The 22,092-nt window shown below is 38.5% G+C and overlaps 1 protein-coding gene across 3 annotated transcripts in view; it reads left to right on the top strand.

Moving 5' to 3' along the window:
- EFCAB2 (EF-hand calcium binding domain 2) overlaps positions 1 to 21,113 on the top strand; it is a 126,910-nt gene extending 105,797 nt beyond the window's left edge. For 2 of the 3 annotated variants that reach the window (XM_030868519.3, XM_060305863.2), the window contains 4 exons: positions 15,238 to 15,317; positions 16,147 to 16,189; positions 16,301 to 16,367; positions 20,880 to 21,113. In XM_030868519.3, the coding sequence (XP_030724379.1) occupies positions 15,238 to 15,317; positions 16,147 to 16,189; positions 16,301 to 16,367; positions 20,880 to 20,995 (306 nt within the window). In that variant the 3' untranslated portion in view covers positions 20,996 to 21,113. The remainder of the gene's footprint in view (positions 1 to 15,237; positions 15,318 to 16,146; positions 16,190 to 16,300; positions 16,368 to 20,879) is intronic. The other variant, XM_030868520.3, reaches the window with a different exon arrangement.
- The last annotated feature ends 979 nt before the right edge of the window (positions 21,114 to 22,092 follow it).

The raw sequence follows: 22,092 nt of genomic DNA, 5'->3' as shown, positions 1-22,092 counted from the left end.
TTGCACCCAGCACAGTACTTGCTTCTTTAGTGTTACACAGAAGAGAAGGAGTTGTGACTCTGGGTGAGTCGCTTAACCTCTGTAAATATCAGTTTCTCCATAATGACACCTACTTCAGAGTTTGCTTCAAAGATAAATGAAATAATGTATAAGAAGACATGTTTTGGGCTTCCCTGGTGGCGCAGTGGTTGAGAATCTGCCTGCTAATGCAGGGGACACGGGTTCGAGCCCTGGTCTGGGAGGATCCCACATGCCGCGGAGCAACTAGGCCTGTGAGCCACAACTACTGAGCCTGCGCATCTGGAGCCTGTGCTCCGCAACAAGGGAGGCCGCAATAGTGAGAGGCCCGTGCACCGCAGTGAAGAGTGGCCCTGCTTGCCACAACTAGAGAAAGCCCTCACACAGAAACGAAGACCCAGCACAGCCAAAAATAAATTAATTAATTAATAAACTCCTACCCCCAACATCTAAAAGAAAAAAAAAAAAAAGACATGTTTTGAATCCTAAAGCACATGGAAGATTAGAAAGATGACTCTGTTGCTCCACGTTAGCATTTTGATAACTAAAAAGAAGTACCAATTTCTCATTAGCATTTAAATGTATTCAGTAAAGCACGAAATTGTTTTTTCATTTTGGGATCCAGTAAAGGTATTATTACTGAGCAGAGGGGGAAAAAATCTGTTTTCCTTCATTGGTCCTCACTGTTTAAAAAAAAAGGTTTTGATCACTCCCATAAAGTGATCATCATCAAAGCTAGAATTTGTGTTAGAGAGAGGAAAGTTGGCACTGTGGAAGACCTAGGAACTGGAAGATGAATTTATAGTGAAATCATAATTATTGTGTGTCATTGAGTAGAGTAAGGGAGCAGTAATGAAAATGTCTCTGAAAGTCAGTAGATGAGAAACTTTAGAGCCTAATTCTTTTATGGTTTGCTTGTATGTTTTAATCTGTAGCAGGGATCAGAAAACCACAACACCTGGGCCAAAACCCCTGGGCCACAACCCCTGGACCAGTCCACCACCTGTTTTTGTAAATAAAGTTTTATTGGAACACAGCTAGACTCATTTACTTACATATTATCTATGACTGTTTACTTACTACAGGAACGGAGTTAAGAGACCATATAGTTTGCAAAGCTTAAAGGATCTGGCCCTTTACAGAAAAAGGTTGCCAACTCCTGATCTGTAGGTTTCTCTGGCAAAGTAGAGCAAATACCACATCTAGTGTCAGGAGATCTAGGTTCAAATCGCATAGCTACCACTTATGACCATGTCGCATTTGGTGAGCCACTTAATCTTTCAAAGCCTGGTTCTACATCTGCAAAAGGAATGCAACAATACCATAGTGCTTTTATGAAGATTAAATTTAATAACTGTGAGGAATCAGCTGTTACTTTGTGGGCCCTCTGTGCATGTTTGGGTTTGCTTGCTCTGTAGGTGGCTCTCTACCAAAATGCCCCCGTGGGTTTGGGTAGTTAACCACAGTAGGTGCTCAGGTCCCAATGTTTTATTTTGTCTTTACAGTTTTCTTAGGTACGTTGACACAACTTTTGAAAATTACAGATATTTAGAACAGTTATGGACCAGTAGGGATCACTGAGCTGTTTAAGCCCATAAATGTTTTTCTATACTTGCTCACAACACAGTTTATTCAGATTAATTCTAGCCAAATGCTTAAAAAGCTTTGGGTGTGACTACCCTTTTTGAAGTTTCCCAAATAACTGAGAGGAAAAAAGCATGTAGATATTTGTATGATTCAAATACATTTAGAAAATCAAAGCTACATAATAGTAAACATCTAGGGGTAAATGTCATATTGCTAAATGCTCTGTCATAGTTTCAGAACTGAAATGTTTCTGCCTCATTTGCTCTGAAATGAAATAATGACTATGTTTTAAATTCTTCTGTAAAAAATTGAAATCTGTGTGTGGTTCTCTAGTTGTCATTTACTTGAATTTTAGTGTCGATGCATACTAACTTTCAGCCCTCCACTTCCTGGAGATCAACTTGAAATCTGATGTATCTCTTGAAATAGATCATTTAAAAAATCACTCAGCATTGATCCCTCCACTTAATATTCTGTAGTTAGCCGCTTGCCCCAAATAATCTCTGCCTGTGTGGAATATCACAAAACCCAGCAACTGTAAGAAAGGTTAATAAAAATTTTGCCAACATACATACAGTTTACTAAACAATTCTTCCTTTAATATTAATTTAGAGCTATCTAGGATCTTCAGTGTGCAAGAGCTGGGAGGAGATAATGGCATTTCAGTACAAGTGGAAAGGATATTTAGAGGTCTGCATCCTTTAAAGTTCAAACCTAAGTGGTATTATGGAGAATTTAAAGTAATTATAAAGGAGAACTAAAGGATGTTGGGAAAAATAATACCAATGTTGGTGACATTATTACATTGCACAGTGATTTAAAAAAAGGTCAATTCATCAGGAAGTTTTAAAAATCATAAATGTATTTTTAAAAAGCAGAAATGGACAGATTAGAGGGAGAAACAGACAATTCCACAATCACAGATGAAGATTTCAGTAACCCTCTCTAAGTAATTGATAGAACACCTACATAAAATATCAGCAAAGATGTAGAAGATACAAACAACACCATCAACCATTCTGACCTAATTGATATTTATAGAACACTACCCCCAACAACCACAAAATACATGTTCTTTCCAAGTGTACATGCGATGTTCATTAAGATAGATTAAGTACTGGGCCATAAAACAAGTCACAACAGAATTTTAAAAATTAAAATCATACAGGATATGTTTTCTGATACCAAAAAAAAAGAATTAAATAGAGACCAACTGAGAATAATATCACTAGGAAATCCTCAAATACTTGGAATTAAGCAACATACTTTTTTTTTTTTAAGATTTTTTGATGTGGACCACTTTTAAAGCAATACTGTGCTACAGTATTGCTTCTGTTTTATGTTTTGGTCCTTTGGCCCTGAGGCATGTGGGATCCTAGCTCCCCGACCAGGGATCGAACCTGCATCCCCGGCATTGGTAGGTGAAGTCTTAACCACTGGACCACCAGGGAAGTCCCTAAGCAGCATACTTCTAAATAACTCACGAATCGAAGAAGAAATCATAAGGGGAATTAGAAAATATTTTTCCCTGAACAATAATGAAGATACGGTGTGTCAAACTTTGTGTCATGCAGGTAAAGCAGCACTTAGGGGACAGTTTAGCACTTTAAGTGTTTATATTAGAAAAGACAAAAAGATCTAAAAGTAATTATCTAAATTCTCATCTTAAGAAACCGGAAAAAGAAGAGCAACGTAAACCCAATATAAATAGAAGGAAGAAAATTATAAAGAGCAGAAATCAGTGAAATACAAGATGAACAGAGAAAATCACGGAAAGCAAAATACTGGTCTTTTCAAATACAACTGATAAACTTATAGCTAAGGACATTAAGATACAAATTACCAATGTCAAGATTAAAGGAAAGCACAGGGAGCTATCTATACTCAATATCTTGTAATAACCTATAATGGAGAAGAATCTGAAAAAGAGTATATATATATATATATATATATCACTTTTCTATATACCTGAAACTAACACAACATTGTAAATCAACTATACTTCAATAAAAATTTAAAAATAATCTTTCAATTTAATTATGAAGTTTCCCTTCTACGAATTCTTAATAGTATGAGATCTGTAGTCACTGATCCCTGCTTCTTGAAGCAAAAATTAAAGAGTAACTTCTGTGTAAAAACAAAAAAAAAGATAAAGGAGGGGTTATCATTATCTTTCAAACATTTTAAGAGGATAATAAGGAAACATTATGAAAAACTTTATGGCAATAAATCTGGCAACTTAGATAACTGGACCGATTCCCTGACAGATAAAAATTACCAAAACTGACCCAAGAAAAACTGGAGAATTTGAATAGTCTCATATCAATTACCAAAATTAAGTTTATAATTAAAAATTTCCCACAAAGAAAGCTAGAGATTCAGATGACTTCACTGGTGAATTCTCTCAAACATTTATAGAAGTAGTACCAATTCTATACAAAAATCCTTCTGAAAATATTATATGAAAGAACATTTTTCCAACTCATTTTCTGAGGCTAGTATTACTCTGATACCAAAACCAGACAATCATATTACAAGAAAAGAAAACTATAGACCTTATTAACATAGATGCAAAAAGTCCTTAATAAAATTTTACCAAATCAATTTCAACAATATGTTAAAAAGGGTAATACATCTTGAGCAGGTGGCGTTTATCCCAGAAATTTAAGGTTGGCTTAACATCAATCAATGTAATTTACTACATTAACAGGACGAAGTAGATAAACCATATGATCATTTCAATAAATACAGAAAAAAACACTGAAAAAATTCAACACCCATTGAAGATAAAAATATCCAGCAAACTAAGAATAAAAGGAAGCTTCTCAACCTGGCTGAGGGCATCTACAAAAAAACCTAAGGCTAACATCTTACTCAGTGGTGAAAGCTCAATGCTTTTAACCTAAAATCAGGAATGTCTATGTTCATCACTCCTATTCATCATAGTACTTGAAGTCTTAGCCAGTGCAACAAGGCAAGAAACAATAAAAAATACACAGTTTGGAAAATAAGAAGTAAAACTGTCTTTATTTCAAACAACATGATTGTTCATCTAGAAGATCCTAAGAAATTTACTAAAAGCCATTAGAACTAATATATGAATTTAGCCAGGTCACAGGCTACAAAGTCAACATACAAAATTAATTATATTTCTATAAACTAGAAATTAACAATTAGAAAAATGAAGTTAAGCAAGCAGTTCCATTTACAATAGCATAAAAAGTGAAATAATGAAATTTAACAAAGGCGAGACACATACACTGAAAACAGCAAACATTATAGAGGGAAATTAAGATCTAAATAAATGCATAGATATACCTGTTTGTGAATTAGAAAGCTCAATATTTTTAAGATGGCAGTTCTTCTCAGATTGATCTATAGATTCAGTACATTTTCAGCCAAATCACAGCAAGCTTTTTGAAGAAATTTACAAGCTGACTCTAAAATTTGAATGGAAAAGTGAAAGACCTAGAACAACTGAAATAATTTTGACAAGAAAGGGCAAAGTTGGACTTACACTACCTCATTGCAAGATTTACATGAAGCTGCAGTAATCAAGACAGTATTTTATGTGTACGCATATTGTGTGGTATTGTGCACGGTGTGATATTGTGTACACTGGTCTGATTGCTGTGGCTAGGACTTCCAATATTATGTTGAATAAAAGTGGCAAGGGTAGGCATTCTTGTCTTGTTCCTGATCTTAGAAGAAATACTTTCAGCTTTTTACCATTGAGTATGATATTAGCTGTGGGTTTGTCGTATATGGCCTTTCTTATGTTGAGGTATATTCCCTCTATACCCATTTTATTGAAAGTTTGTATCATAAATGGATGTTGAATTTTGTCAAAAGCTTTTTCTGCATCTATTGAGATGATGATATGATTTTTATTCTTCAGTTTTTTAATGTGGTGTTTCAAATTGAAAATTGATTGATTTGCAAATATTGAACCATCCTTGCATCCTGGGATAAATCCCACTTGATCATGGTGTATGATCCTTTTAATGTATTGTTAATTTGGTTTGCTGACATTTTGTTGAGAATTTTTGTGTCTATGTTCATTAGTGATACTGGCATGTGATTTTCTCTTTTTGTGGTGTCTTTGTCTGGTTATGGTATTAGGGTGATTCTGTCCTCATGGAATGTTCCTTTCTATTCAATTTTTTTGGAATAATTTGAGAAGGATAAATGTTAACTCCTCTTCAAATGTTTTGTAGAATTCACCCGTGAACCTTCTGATCCTGGACTTTTGTTTGTTGGGAGTTTTTAAATTACTGATTCGATTTCATTACTGGTAATTGGTCTGTTCATATTTTCTATTTCTTCCTGATTCAGTCTTGGGAGATTGTATGTTTCTAGGAATTTATCCATTTTTTCTAGATTGTTTATTTTATTGGTATAAAACTCTAATCTCTCGTGATCATTTGTATTTCTGTGTGCAGTTGTAACTTCTCTTTCATTTCTGATTTTATTTATTTGGGCCCTCTCTTTTTTGTTGTTTTTTTGCTTTTGGTTTTTTGGGTTTTTTTGCAGTACGCGGGCCTCTCACTGTTGTGGCCTCTCCCATTGCGGAGCACAGGCTCCAGACGCGCAGGCCCAGCAGCCATGGCTCACGGGCCCAGCCACTCCGCGGCATGGGGATCTTCCCGGACCGGGGCACGAACCCGTGTCCCCTGCATCGGCAGGCGGACTCTCAACCACTGCGCCACCAGGGAAGCCCTCTCGTTTTTTCTTGATGAGTCTGGCTAAAGGTTTATCAATTTTGTTTATCTTTTCAAAGAACCAGCTTTTAGTTTCATTGATTTTTTTTAAGTCTATTTCATTTATTTCTGCTCTGGTCTTTATGATTTCTTTCCTTCTACTAACTTGGAGTTTTGTTTGTTCTTCTTTCTCTAGTTGATTTAGGTGTAAGGTTAGGTTGCTTATTTGAGATTTTTCTTGTTTCCTAAGGTAACCTTGTATCAGTATAAACTTACCTCTTAGAACTGCTTTTGCTGAGCCCATAGGTTTTGGATCATCATGTTTTCACTTTCATTTGTCTCTAGGTATTTTTTAATTCCTCTTTGATTTCTTCAGTGATCCACTGGTTGATTAGTAGCATATTGTTTAGCCTCCATATGTTTGTGTTTTTTTGCAGATTTTTTCTTGTAATTGATTTCTAGCCTCATAGCATTGTGGTTGGAAAAGATGCTTGATATGATTTCAATTTTTGTAAATTTACCAAGGCTTGTTTTGTGGCCTAGCATGTGCTCTATCCTGGAGAATGTTCCATGTGCCCTTGAAAAGAATGTATTCTGCTGCTTTTGGGTGGAAGGCTCTATAAATATCAATTAAGTCCATTTGGTCTTATGTGTTATTTAAGGTCTGTATTTCCTTATTGATTTTCTGTCTAGATGATCTGTCCATTGATGAAAGTGGGGTGTTAATGTCCCGTACTATTGTATTACTGTTGATTTCTCTTTTTATGTCTGTTAATATTTGCTTTATGTATTTAGGTGCTCCTGTGTTTGGTGAATATATATTTACAGTTGTTATATCTTCTTGTTGGGTTGATCCTTTTATCATTATACAATGTCCTTCTTTGTCTCTTGTTATAGTCTCTTCATTTTGCTTAATTCTCTTTGTTTATTTCTATGTATTAGGTAGGCCAGTTTTGTTTCCCAATCTTGGAGTAGTGGCCTTATGTAGGAGAGTCCCATGGGGCCCAGCAGCACACTCCCCTCTGGTCACCAGAGCTATATGCCCCCTCTGTGGGCTGTGTGTGCCCTTCTGTTGTGGCAGGGCTGACTACTGTGGGCATGCTGGTAAGCGGGACTGGTCCCCAGCCCAGTTGGCTGCAAGGCCCTGCCTCCTGCAGTGGCTGTGGTCCTGCTGGAGGGTGGGGTAGGCTTCCCATGTGGTTGGCTGAGCAGCCTGGTGAGGGGAGGCAACCACTGCCGGCCCACTGGAGGGCAGGGCTTGGTCCATCGAGGCTGTCTGTAGGGCCTGGGGAGGGGCGTTAGGGAGGGGCTGCTGCCAGCTCACTGGTGGGTGGATAAGCCCCCAGCACGAATATGCTAGAGGGAGGATTCCACATGGCACTTGCCAGTGCTGGTGTCATTGTGGTAGAAGCAGCTCCCAGAAATGGCTGCTGCCAGTGTCTTCATCCCTTGGAGGTCCAGCTGCTTCCTGCCTCTTTGGGAGGCTCTCCAAGATTAGCAAGTAGGTCTGACCCAGGCTTCTTTCAAACTACTGCCTCTGTGCTAGGGTTCGGAGTGTGTGAGATTTTATGTGTGCCCTTTAAGAGTGGAGTCTCTGTTTCCTACAGCCCTCCAGCTCTCTTATACACAAAGTCAGACATTCTGGGGGCTCATCTTCTGGTGCAGGACCGCTGAGCTAGGGAGCCCAACATGGGGCTTGAACCTTTTGCTCCTTGGGGGGAACCTCTGCAATTGTGAGTATCCTCCTATTTGTGGGCTACCTACCTAGGGGTATGGGTTCTGGCAATACAGTGTCTCCAGCCCTCCTACCTGTCTTGTTATGGTTACTTCTTTATATCTTTAGTTGTGAAAAGTCTTTCCTGATAGTCTTCAAATAATTCTCATAGGGAACTGCTTTGTAAGTAGTTGTAATTTTGGTGTGCCTGTGGGAAGGTGTGAGCTTAGGGTCTTCCTACTCTGCCATCTTGGCCACACCCCCAATCCATCACCTTAATACAATCCTTGTTAGTATTTCAGTGCGCTTCCTCCCATATTATTTTCCTGTACATGGTTTTAACATGACAGTAATCTTATAGTACGGTTCGGTATATATAGTTTTGAGCCTTGCTTTTTTCCCTAATATATCACAACGATTTTCCATGTTATTACAAAAATTTCATTATTTAAAAAAATACATGCTGATTAAAATTGGACAAGAGAAAAGTAGGGGAGTCTCTCTTGTATCCATCACTCAAACACAACTAGAATATTTTACCTTTTTTACTCAATATTACATCAAGATGATTCTTCCATACTATTATCTAATTTTTAAAAAGTAACATTTTAAGAAGGAAATCCTGTCATATACAATAACATGAATGAAACTTGGAGATATTATGATATGTGAAAATGCTAGTCACAAAAAAGACAAATACTTCATGATTCCACAGACATGAGATATCTAAAGTAGTCAAACTCTTAGAAACGGAAAGTCTAGGGACTTCCCTGTGGTCCAGTGGCTAAGACTCCATGTTCCCAATGCAGGGGGCCCGGGTTCGATCCCTGGTCAAGGAACTAGATCCCACATGCCACAACTAAGTGTTCGCGTACTGCATCTAAAGATCCCGCGTGCCGCAACGAAGATCCCACATGCCACAACGAAGACCTAGCACAGTCAAATAAATAAATAAATAAAATAAATAAGTATTTAAAAAACCCAGGTCTGTTGTTGAAGATACATAGAGAGTTTGAGTAAAATTGCTTCATAAAATATAAAAACAGTGATATTTTTGAATTAACATGTTGTTATAAATGTGATTTTAAATATATCTGTGGACCTAATAAAGTTTATACAGTATTTGCATATTTATTGTGCTAACCAAATCTCAACCCAGGTTAGAGCTTTTCCTCCAGTCTTATTGCAACACAATTTTAAACAATTGCTTTTGATATAAATGGGTAGGGGATAAACTTAGTGGTAATTGCTTCAATACTTACTGCCTCCGTCCACTAGGAGAGGGCTCTACTAGGAGTAGGGAGGGACACTCAATGCCTCCATGGAGAGAAAATGAAACTGAAGGGTGTGAAACAGTTAGTGTAGCTGGAGCCTCTTACCCTCCCCACCCCAACCCTGCCCTGAGGATAGAATGGGGAAATTAATGGCTTGACAGCCACTGAACTCCCCCCATCACTTCAATTATAGAAAATTACAGTTGGAAGGGACCTTATTGATTACATGGTTTAGCCACCTGTTGATTCTTAGACTCTGATAGTCCAGCCAAAAGATGATTCAGTCTTTTTTGATACTTCCAGTACCAAGAAAGAGACTTATAACCCAAAAGAAATACATATCCCAATTTTTACACAACAGCCTCTGGAATGTTTGGAGAAAATAATTTTTCTAAAGTAGGTAGCTTTAAGATTTTTTATTTGTAAAGATAATATAATTGGCAAGTGCCAATGAATTTTTGTTATTATTTTATTCTATCCAAAGTAGAGAAATATTTTCTAAATTGTATTTGTGTTTTGGTTTTGAAACATGATTTATGTCCAAATTTGTATATGTGGTATTCAAGTCGAACTTGAAGTATCTCCTTATCTCCTTGTTTTTATATTTTTTACTATAAGTAGTTTTAAAAAATCATATGTGTATCATATTTGGTGACCTGGAGCTAGATGAAATGTAGGCGCTTTATAAACCATCTTAACTACTGGTATCATCTTGCTTTCTTGAAGCATGAAATAGTTCAGTTTATTGACTGATTGTATGTCACTGGGGAGAAATGAATTTTCACTGTGTTTTATTATACCTATCAGTGAGTTCAGCATTAAAATAAATAATGCTTTAATGAGAAAAGAGATGGCCTGATGATTTCACTGTGGGAATGGGAGAAAGAACCCTGGGCTATGATCCCATCAGAACACCTGACCGACTTTGAGGACCAAGATAGGCACTTCACTTCCCTGTGCCCGAATTTCCTCAGAAGCAAAACAGATTAAGAAAATTGACTTTTACCAAAGTAGAGTGAGAAACAGTATTTGCCTCATGCCTTGAGACTTAGATAAATGTTGCTTTTTAAAAAAAAATCCCACAGTATTTACATATTTATTGAGACTTCTCTGTATTGGGCACAAAGATGCAAAGAGACTATGGACTGTCTGAAGGCACTGTGCTAGCCTTGTGCAGGTGGCCCCTTTGTGTGGCAAGGAAGCAGTGTCTTCAGGTTGCCTCTATCACCATAGTTCTTTGGAGGAGGAGAAGCCAGGTGTATCAGGGCGGACACCTGCTGGCAGGCTATTAAGATGAATTCACAGGATGATACTTGAAGGCTAAGCTGAGGATCTTCCTGCAAAGAGGTTTTATTTCCTTTGCATTCATAAATGCTACTGAGGTTACTTTCTAATTATTACCTCCTTTCAAGCTCATAAGCCTTTCTCTTAGATGAAACAGACTAGATTATAACTTACTTTGCCTCATTCATGTTTGTAGTAACAAGATATATTTGTTTTGTTTGTTTTTGTCTTTTGAAGAGGAGGGAGGTGTTTGGTGGCTGTCTATTATTCTCCCTCTCCTATCAGTCCAAGAAGCATGTAGGGGAACAGCAAAGGTGGAGACATCACTGCTGCTAATCCACATACCCTGTCCTCTAGGCAGGGATCCAGGGCTCAAGGGACAAGATATTAGCCTAGCAGTTTAATACATTCACGTCACGTTCCATGTGACATTTTACAGATAGGAGGCAAGATCAAACTTCTGTAAAAAGTTAGGTCCATATGGTGGGTCATGGAGGATGTGTCTAAAATTTTAGCACCAGAGATTGATTCTTTTAGGAGAAGGTATCATTGCGTGATATAGAATCAGAAGTGTGTACACTGTTGATTAAAATGATAATCGGGCTTCCCTGGTGGCACAGTGGTTGAGAATCTGCCTGCTAATGCAGGGGACACGGGTTCGAGCCCTGGTCTGGGAGGATCCCACATGCCGCGGAGCAACTAGGCCCGTGAGCCACAACTACTGAGCCTGCACGTCTGGAGCCTGTGCTCCGCAATAAGAGAGGCCGCGATAGTGAGAGGCCTGTGCACTGCGATGAAGAGTGCCCCCCGCTTGCCCCAACTAGAGAAAGCCCTCGCACAGAAACGAAGACCCAACACAGCAAAAATAAATAAATTAATAAACTCCTACCCCCAACATCAAAAAAAAATAATGATAATCATAATAATTCAAGGCTCACAAAGAACCTTTATGTCATATCTCATGTAAGGTTCACAACAATGTGCATGTGTGTGTGTTTGTGTGTGTGTGTATAAAGTTTGCTAGAGCTGCTGTAACAAAGTACCACAAACAGTGGCTTAAACAACAGAAGTTTATTGTCTCACAGTTCTGGAGGTTAGAAGTACAGAATTAAGTTGTTGGCAGGGTTGGTTCCTTCCGTTGGCTATGAGAGAAGGATCTGTTCCAGGCCTTTCTCCTTGGCTTGTAGATGGCTTGTCTTCATGTTCACATGACGTTCTCCCAGTGTGCATGTCTCTTGTCCAAATTTCTCCTTTTTATAATGACGTCAGTCATATTTGATTAGGGCCCACCCTAATGACCTCATTTTAACTTGATTACCTCAGGGAGTACCCTCTCTCCAAATAAGTCACATTCCGAGGTACTAGGGGTTAGGACTCCAACATAAGAATTTGGGGAAGATACAACTCAACCCATAACTCTACATATCTATCTATCTATCTATATACAATATACTATAAAGAATGGTTCAATATCTGATATATTTCTATTAAATCTTAAAGACATTTTAATATGTGGATTTAAATAATCATTGAGCCATCATTGCATAACATTTCTAGAAAGTAGTGTTTTTGTCCTGTCTTACTCATGGCCTCATAAAGTTAACTAGTTTGTCCAGAAATAATAGAAACACCAGAAATAATAGAAACACCTCTTATCCTCCCTCTACCCACTCATTTCCAGATTGCCAGGAGTGGTATTCTACCCTACTCTTCTTGTTTCTCTTTTATGGTAGAGGAACGTACCAGGTTTTTTTAAAATGCCTTTTATTTTTTATTTATTTTTTTAAACTTAACTTATTTATTTTTACTTTTTGGCCATGCTGCACAGCTTGTAAGATCTTAGTTCCCTGACCAGGAATTGGACCCAGGCCCTCGGCAGTGAGAGCACAGAGTCCTAACCACTGGACCGCCAGGGAATTTCCTAAAATGCCTTTTAGAAAACCAGTGGAATCCAAATAAAGCATAAATAACAATGTGTCAGTATTGGTTCATTAGTTGTGACAATGAACCAAGTGTAGTTGTCCCATGGTAAGGAAAGGGTAAACAATAGAGGAAACTGGGGCGGGGCGGGGTGGGGTGGGGTATATGGGAACTCTCTACTATCTTTTCAAGTTTTCTGTAAATCTAAAACTATTCAAAAATAAATTTATTTGAAGAATATAAAACTTTTTATACTAGAAAGTAGTATATAGTATATATTATACAGTACATTAATGCTGTATTTAGAAATATCATATAATTGTATTGTTTTTATGCCATTGCTTGTACGTCTTTTAGTACAAAAGAACAGATTAGTTGTGGCCTCTAGAGGACAGTGTTGAGTCATAGAAAGATTTTCACAATCTGCCCAAGTTGAAGATGGACTTACACATTTTTTCTTCTTCCTTTTTTTAACCCCAAGGTCCCTGTTTGTTCACTATCCCTCTTTTAAAAAAAAAAAAAAAAAAGCTAAGGAAAATGTATGCCTCATCTGCTATCCTGATTTATTGGAGATTTGCTTTAACTTATTATTTTTGTGGAGTTTTCGGTCTACACAGATCTATCAGGCCAGAATGACCTGCAACATTTTCACCCATGTTCAGAGCACCAAGGGCTTGTGGAAGTTGTGCAGGAGTGTGGCGATGAGGGGGGAAGCATTATGAGGGACATAGTATGTGTTTGTGAATTCTCATGTGATGGAGAGAGTGCTATAGAGTTGAACTCCCTTTAGAAAAACTAAAAACAGTTTGTAGATTAATGAAGATGCTCAAAATTAAAGAAGAGCTTTGATCTTTCAAGGTCAAGACTGTTTGCTCTGCAGTGGTTTGTTGGGGGTAAGGAAAGGGAAACAAACCATTGCTCTAGCTTCTGGAACAGATTTCTGGATTAATTAGAATAGAAACTCAACATTTTAATTTAAAAATTATCCCTCCAGAGGCAGTCTCATGAGACTGACATTTTATTTTTAAGAGGCTTGTGGGGTTGGGAGTTACAGAGTGCTACTCAAGCACATTGGAGCCATATGAACCTTAATTTGCAAAAAGCTTGCCTTGGATCTAGAGGCAGCTGAAAATAATTGTTCATGTATTGGTGGGCTCAGAAGTTCTGAAACACGTCATTCTGTCATTAGATGGATGACATTTTTTGCTGATAGTGGAGTCCAAGGGCTTCACTCATACTAGGTAAGAATCTAGTATAAACATTCAAAAATAGTTGTCATTTGATGACAGTGTGTTCCGCTTAGCAGCACCTATAGATATCTTATCTTTTGCTCAAAGAATAAATCTTTAAAAATCTCCACTGTTGAACTGGGATGTGTGAGCCTTTTAATAGAATTTTTGAAAGGGAGTGGAAAATTTACAGCCCCTTATAAATAACGTGACATGAAAGTTAAAATCAATAGTGTATTGGTAGCCACACCATCAAAGTTGAACCTTGTGGGCATGAGTCTTCCTCATTCTCATCTAATGGTGCTGGGTACCAAAAATTCTTTCTTAGGTGTTGTCTTCTCTTAATTAGTGGTGATATAACAATGTTCCACAGGCCATCTGGTTATTTAATAAATATTACAAGGATTTGATAGATATTTTAGTCCTTGAGATTGAGATTGGTCCCCTAACCTGGTCTCTAACCCAGTGTTCCTTATCTCAGGGAAGAACATTACTCCATCCCGTTTGTGCAAGTCAGAATCCTGGGAGTTGTCCTTGACTCCTCTTTTTTTCTTATCCTTGCACATAATAGATGCTGTGCCAGGTTTTATTGGTTTTACTTCTTAAATATTTCTTGAAAGCACCCACTTCTCTCTCCATGGCCACCACTCTAATCCAAGCCCTTGTCATATCTGCTTAGACTACAGCAGAAGCTGCCTCACCTACAACCAATGTGAGCTTTCAGACACACATCTATGAGACCTTCAGTGATTTAGGGTAGCAGTGTCTTAGGATAATAACCAAAGTCACTTTCAAGGATGGTAACGCCCTGCACATTCTGGTCCCTGTTTCTCTCTCCAGCCTCATCTGAAAACAGTCTCCTCCTTTCTCCCTGTGCTCAAGCTTCCTGGCCTCCAGTGCATCCCGCAGGGTCTTGTAATTTCGTCTACCTGGGACTGTCTTCCCTGCTGTCTTTGTCTGATTGTCTTCTACCCTCCTTTATAAATCACTTCAAGTGTGATTTCTTCATGAATGCCTTTCCTGATGATTTGGCCCAGAAAAGTTTTCTTTATTCTATGCTCCTTTACTTCATTGTACTTAACATAAACTTACAATTAGACACTCAGCTTTGTTGTTTGTTGATGGATATATGTCTCTACTACCAGCATATAAATTCTGTCAGTGGAGACCATGCCCAAGTATGCTCACTATCAAATCCCCAGCACTTGACACAGTGCTTGGAAAAAAGTAGTTGTTCAATACATTTGTTGAATGAATAAGTGGCTTTTGGTTTTTTGTGGGGTTTTTTTTGCAGTATGCGGGCCTCTCACTGCTGTGGCCTCTCCCGTCACGGAGCACAGGCTCCGGACGCGCAGGCTCAGCGGCCATGGCTCACGGGCCCAGCCGCTCCGTGGCATGTGGGATCTTCCCGGACCGGGGCATGAACCCGTGTCCCCTGCATCAGCAGGCGGACTCTCAACCACTGCGCCACCAGGGAAGCCCTAAGTGGCTATTTTTTATTGAATGTTTAGGTGGAAGAAGAAGAACCCACTGGATACATTCGATTTGAAAAATTTCTTCCAGTGATGACTGAAGTACTACTGGAAAGAAGGTAAGAAAATAAGTGCAATTGTTAAGGTAAGGTAATGATTGGACTTGCATTAATTTCAAAACACTTGGCTTTTTCACTTTATATGTTATACTCAATCGATATTTATCATAGGATAACTTCCTTCTAATTTTTCTCTATACTTCTGAACTGCTGGTTGGTATGTGCTCCGAAGTATCAACCACTTCAGTATTAATCTAATAAGGAAAGTGTAATTAAAGGGCAAATAAGCTGCAAAAAGCATAAATCAACAACATTCTTATTATCTTCTGTTTTGAATTATCAATGATAAATAAGAATTAACTCTAATTATTTTTCTAGAGAAAGTGTAGCATTAGCTTACCATGGTTGGTTTACTGTAGAAATTTTGTTCCCAAATAAACAAAAATAACCAAAGTCACTTTCATGGATGGTAACGCCCTGCACGTTCTGGTCCCTGTTTCTCTCTCCAGCATCATCTGAAAACATTCTCCTCCTTTCTCCCTATGCTCCAGCCTCCTGGCCTCCAATGCATCCCACAGGGTCTTAGTGCATGTAATTTCATCTACCTGGGAGGAGATAATAATGTGAACAAGTTTTGTTCGGATTATTTTCCACAATAATGAAAAAGCTAATAGATAACATCAAACATGCCAGTGATTTTTAACTAAGTATTCCTTGTGGCTGTGGAGTACTTTCAACTTTATTATCTAGATACCCAAAAATATTTCAGTGAGGGAAGTATTATTAAATATCCTAGTATGTTAGCAGCTTTTTTTTTTTAATGTGATCATTTGTTATGTGGAGACTGAGCTAAATACTGTGGCATTTACTCCTTTTATTGCATAATTAGATACAGACCAATTCCAGAAGATATCCTTCATCGAGCTTTTGAGGTGTGTAAATTCCAGATTTTATATATATATTTATATTTACATGAAAAATTCATCATGCAGAATTTATTCACCAAACAAAAAATATAATATCTATCTTTTCTTTTCCCTTAGGTGTTAGATCCAGCTAAACGTGGGTTTCTTTCTAAGGAAGAATTGATCAAGTATATGACTGAAGTAGGTGAGAGTGATTTATTACTTACCTTATAATTAACTTATTTAAGTGATTAATAATTTAAAAACAATTAGGCAAAAATTCTAGGGGATACTTTAAAATCAGTCATTCCAGTTAAAAGGAGTTATTTACTCTTCTTATTATTTTGGTTTTGGTGTGGTTTCCGTTTTGTAGGGCGTAAGAGAACAAAGAGTAAGTTAAGGGGAGATGGATTATTGCCTTATAGGATTTTGTAAAGTATAATGATACTTCTATAAATTGAAGTCATTCCATTCACTTAGAGTATTTCCAGAATAAAGGGTATGCCACCAGGAAAACATGAACTATCAATCACTATAAATCAATGCTTGTTACTAGATTGAAGATTTGAGTTGGAGTCTATAAAAATTCCTTTTATAAAAACTTTTCAGTTGGTGAAGTTAGGGATAATACAGCCTCAAATAAATATGAATTCACATAAAATTTTTCAGTTTTTTATGCTAATGGTACCATATATATTTGCTTTGCACTTGAACTGTACACACATGCAGGCACACACACATATACATACATATATATGCACACCTATATATGCCAACATATTTCCTTTAGGAATTCTCTCTGCTTAAGCTGATGTGTAAATTTGTTTTCCCTGAATGTCAGTAGCCTAATGGACATTCTTTTGAAGCCATTCTCATATTGGTCACTTCCCCTCTTCCTATATAAAGTTAGAGCTCCGTCTCTGTTCAGTTCACTAGTTCATAGATGAGTCCTGAATGATTCAGAGTTGCTAATCACTTGAGACAATCAGAAGTGCAGGGAATTTTGAGTCGGGAAGATTAAGACTGCATCTCCACGTGCCACTGATTGGACCATTTTTGACCTGATCCACCATTAGGTGAGAATACAGGGGGTGAGAGTAAGGGTGGCATGATCGTTGTAACTGCCATCCAAAAACTCATGACCTTGTTAAAATTATCTTAGGGGCTAACTTTGATGGAAGTGTTATATTTCAAAGCACCAACCTAGGAATTACTTTAAGGGAAGTAAATCCTAGGTTATGTTAGGCAATATGGATTTCGTCAAAACAGCCAAAACAGTTCAATGTCATTAGTATGACATGCCCACTGTGTAGGTGAGGGATACTAAGCACAGCGAGAGGTAATGATACTAAAATCGGCTCCCTTTCTCAAGGAAATTATAGTCTTATTGGAGGAAATAAAACCAACGTATAAAACAATTCAAAATATAAGACAGTAGAAAAATGTGAGTATCAGAAGATCAATGTGGGCTGGACCAGCCTGGAAAGCTTGGTCTGGGAAGACTTAAAGAGAAAATAGGTTTGTTGAGATGGTAGAATTACCTGGGGGGGTTATTGAGAGCAGGGGTAAAATCTTCTGCATTGTAGCACCTCCCACGCATAGTAAGTCTCAGCAAATATTGGTTGAATTAACGAATGAGTGAGGAGATGAATGTAGAATGGGTGAAGGGGCTGATGATGGGGAGACATAGATTGATAGAAAGTATGAACAAAAACTGGGAGGTGGGAATGAGCACGATATTTCGGGAGCCTGTGAGAAGACAGGGCCCAGAGGGTCTTGTTGGCAAACGGTAGGAAATGAATCTAGGCCGATTGACTGGGATTAGATTGCAGAGGCCGGGGCTCAGGAGAATTCATCCTACGGGCAATGGAGAAGCATTGTAGGGTTCTGAGCAGGTGAATCACACAATGCAAGAGAGATTGTGGGAAGGTTAATCTGGTGTTGGTAGGTTTGTGAGATGAGCGAGAAAGAGGAGAGACTGGGGAGACCAGTTAGGAGGCTAGTTCAGCATTTTGAAGGGCTGTATCTGGCAGTGGCAATGGGAATGGAAAGAAGGGATTGATACAATAGGACTGTCTACAGAAGGCTCCACAGGTCATGATGAGTGACAGAGTGCCGGGGACAAAGATGGGAGCTGAGTCAAAAGTAACAAGGCTTTGGCCTGGACGACGGGTATTACGGTAATGCTACTGACTGAAATAGAGCAATCAGAAACAGACTGCCGTGGATACAGAGACAGTGCAGCTTTTCACAGTGTCCACAGAATATTAATCACTTTGAGAATATGCATTCTAAACGCCCAGGATATCGTATGGTGAACATAATAAATCGCATAGAATCAAGTTCCTGCAAGATAGAAGTCCTCATGTGTCCAGGTATGTGTATTGTGTCAGACAGCGTTTAGCAGCAGGGAAGATCTTGAAAAAAACTTTTTGAACAAACACATATTGCTGCCTATGTGCCAGGCAATGTTCTAAGTGCTATTCAAATAATAACACTTAGTTCTCATAACAAGCCTATGAGATAGGTAGTATTATTATCATCTGCGTTTTACAGACAGGAAAACTGAGACACAGAGAGGTTAAGTGACTTGCCTGGGATCTTAAAGCTAATGAGACAGTAGAGCATTTGAACCCAGGCAGTCTGGCTCCCAAGCTTGTGCTTTTAATCCTTAAGCTATTTTCCTCCCATCCTTAATCAAATACTACGTATCTCTTTCCTTGCCTGCGGAAGCAGTGACCACCTTCCGTATTTTTTTTTTTTTTTTTTTTTTTTTTTGCGGTACACAGGCCTCTCACTGTTGTGGCCTCTCCCGTTGCGGAGCACAGGCTCCGGATGCGCAGCCTCAGCAGCCATGGCTCATGGGCCCAGCCGCTCCGCAGCATGTGGGATCTTCCCGGACCGGGGCACGAACCCGTGTCCCCTGCATCAGCAGGCGGACTTTCAACCACTGTGCCACCAGGGAAGCCCACCTTCCGTATTTCACTGTGAGCAAAACCTTGTTCCAAGCAGTCAAGTGTGGTTCCTGGACCTTGAGTTGGACTGCTGGCATGCAGATCCAGTTCCACCACCCACTGGCTGGGGCTGCCTGCCTGTTTTCTTTGTGTGCTGGTGTCCTCAGCTGTAAGTGGGGATAATAGTTCTTACCTCTCATGAGGTGGTTGGGAGATTAACTTAGTTAATATCTGTGAAACACTAAGATCAGTGCCTGGCACACGGTAGTTCTCGATAAATGTTTATTGTCAGTATTCTCATAAGGACTTATATGCCCAGCAAAGTTCGTTGGCAGTGGATTTAGTATTTAACAATCAGGTTGTAAGAAAGATTCAGAGATTGTCTTTTGGGGCTTCCCTGGTGGCGCGGTGGTTAAGAATCTGCCTGCCAATGCAGGGGACACGGGTCTGAGCCCTGGTCCGGGAAGATCCCACATGCCGCAGAGCAACTAAGCCTGTGTGCCACAACTACTGAGCCTGCAGTCTAGAGCCCGCGAGCCACAACTACTGAGCCTACGAGCCACAACTGCTGAAGCCTGGGTGCCTAGAGCCCGTGCTCTGCAACAAGAGAAGCCACCGCAATGAGAAGCCCACGCGCCGCCACAAAGAGTAGCCCCCACTCTCAGCAACAAGAGGAAACCCGTGTGCAGCAGCGAAGACCCAATGCAGCTAAAAAATTAAATAAATGAATAAATAAAATTAAAAAAAAGAGAAATTGTCTTTTTAGGCATTCTTTCTTTCCTTAGGACGTAAACATGATTTCAGAAGAACTCAAGCACGTTCCCACTGTTTGGTGATACTATCATCATTGTCATAAAAATCCCCACTTGAATAATTTCTGTATTATTAACTGAATTCCACCTTAGAAAGCGTTGTTTGTAGTGGCAGGTGACAAACTCAGAAATTTACCTGCTTGGATTAAGACTCTTTAGGGGTGAGCTGGCGATTCGGATGTTTCTGTATTTTTGTTTAATATCAGCACAAAGTTCTATCTTAAATAGATGACAGTGTTTCCAGTGTTCTTCCTGAATTTGCTTTTCATCTTGGTGAAACCAATATCCAAGATGGCCTTCAGCTATTACCCGAATCCAGCTAAAGCCCACAGATTTTCTATCCAGCTTGTGGTTTCATTTGACAGCAGCACTGGGCCGAACTATAGCAAAGAGGACTGTTTTGAACTGGCTGATGAATGCATCTGTCACTGGGTGCAGCTGGATCACCAAATTGACCTACCCTGGTTAGAGAATATTCATAGACATTGTCATAGCTTAAACCTCTGTTATCTCTTCTTCAGCATTTCTGCATAGCAACCAGTTAATCCTTTCTTCATACCCTTACTAAATATAATGAATAGACTCCCTGTAAAACTATGACTTCAGGTTAATCCTTTGGCGATTTTAGTGGTTTTAATTTAAGTAAATAAACAACCTTATTTATGATGTTTTCATGTCCTCCTGCTGTTTTGGCTGAAACGATTGATTCTATAGGTTGCTTGAGATACGATACCTGCAAGGTAAAATAACTCCAGAATTTGCCAGGGGTCCCACAGCATGCTCTTTGAACCTCTGGACTGTCACGATGTGCTGGCCTTATGGCCCCAGGGAGAGTAACTAGAGACACAATGGGGGATGGTGGGGCTCCACGGCAGTTAAGTGGGCTAGTGGAAAGAGAAAAAAAAAATCAGAGGATTGTAAATGATGAGTTTCCCTTCTTGTTCTTCCCAGGTGAGCGTTTTTCTCAGGAGGAAATGGAAGAAATGTTGTCTGCTGCAATTGATCCAGAATCGAATTCAATTCATTACAAGGACTATATAACAATGATGGTGGTAGATGAAAATTAAACACTCTACAGACTTCATTTCTAATTGAAAGATCATTTTAAGAATTGCTTGTCCTTGTTAATTTCACATTTTATTTTATAATTCCTACATATTGCTAATTAATGCCTTGTGACAACTATTTCAAGATATTTTGTTTTTTAAAGGTGATCATAACAATGTAAAACACAAATTTATTTAGTATGTCTAGCCCTATGGAATGACAAACTGCTAATTATTTTAAAACTATTCTTAAAATATTTAACATAATCCAAGGATTGTTACTAATTTTCTACAATTAAATCCAGGTTACTTTCAAATTAATTAAGCTGACAAAATGAAGAATGATTAGAATGACCCAAAGTTTTGCATGTAAAGATCTTGGGTTGGGGCAGAATGACCATAAATTGAAAATGAGTAATAATGTGATGACAGCTTCTTTTTAAAACAGCGAACACTTCAGCAATCAGAATGTGGAAGGAAAGTCATTGAAGCAGATATTAATAATTAATTTCTTATGAGTGCCAATTATAAATCTCATTTGAGATGATAGTAACTTAGCATAAAAATTTAAATTTGCTGATCTTGCATGTTACCTGCCATTTATGGAATAGCTAAAGGAGTTGAGATAATTGAACCTTGAGCAAAGAAGACTGATTGGAAATTGGTAATGTAAGGAAGTGGCAATTCTCTTGTGGTCTTTAGAATTCTTAACCTATTCAGAATACCTGTCATGAGACTATTGTCCTGAATACTGAGTAAGAAAATTGAGAAATGTTATGGGGTGCAGGAGGTACAGCTGTTGAAAGAGCGGGATAATGTTATCTGAGCACAAAGAATCACAATGGAAAAGCAAAGGGGAAAGTAAGATAAAGGAAAATGAATAATCTTCCATAACCTGTATCATTCTTTCATACACACACACACACACACACACACACACACACACAGTGATCTCTATTTAAAGATGCTTCACCACTACATGTGTCTATATATACATATAAACATTTAATGCTGCTTGTGATTCTTCCTCCTAGGCATGCAGGGGGCTGCTACTTAAGAGACTCTATCATTATCCATTCATTCATTCATGAAACATTTACTGAGAATTATTAGATAAT

The sequence above is a fragment of the Globicephala melas genome, chromosome 1, assembly GCF_963455315.2.
Source record: "Globicephala melas chromosome 1, mGloMel1.2, whole genome shotgun sequence".
Classification (NCBI taxonomy): domain Eukaryota; kingdom Metazoa; phylum Chordata; class Mammalia; order Artiodactyla; family Delphinidae; genus Globicephala; species Globicephala melas.
This window is presented reverse-complemented; position numbering and strand designations above follow the sequence as displayed.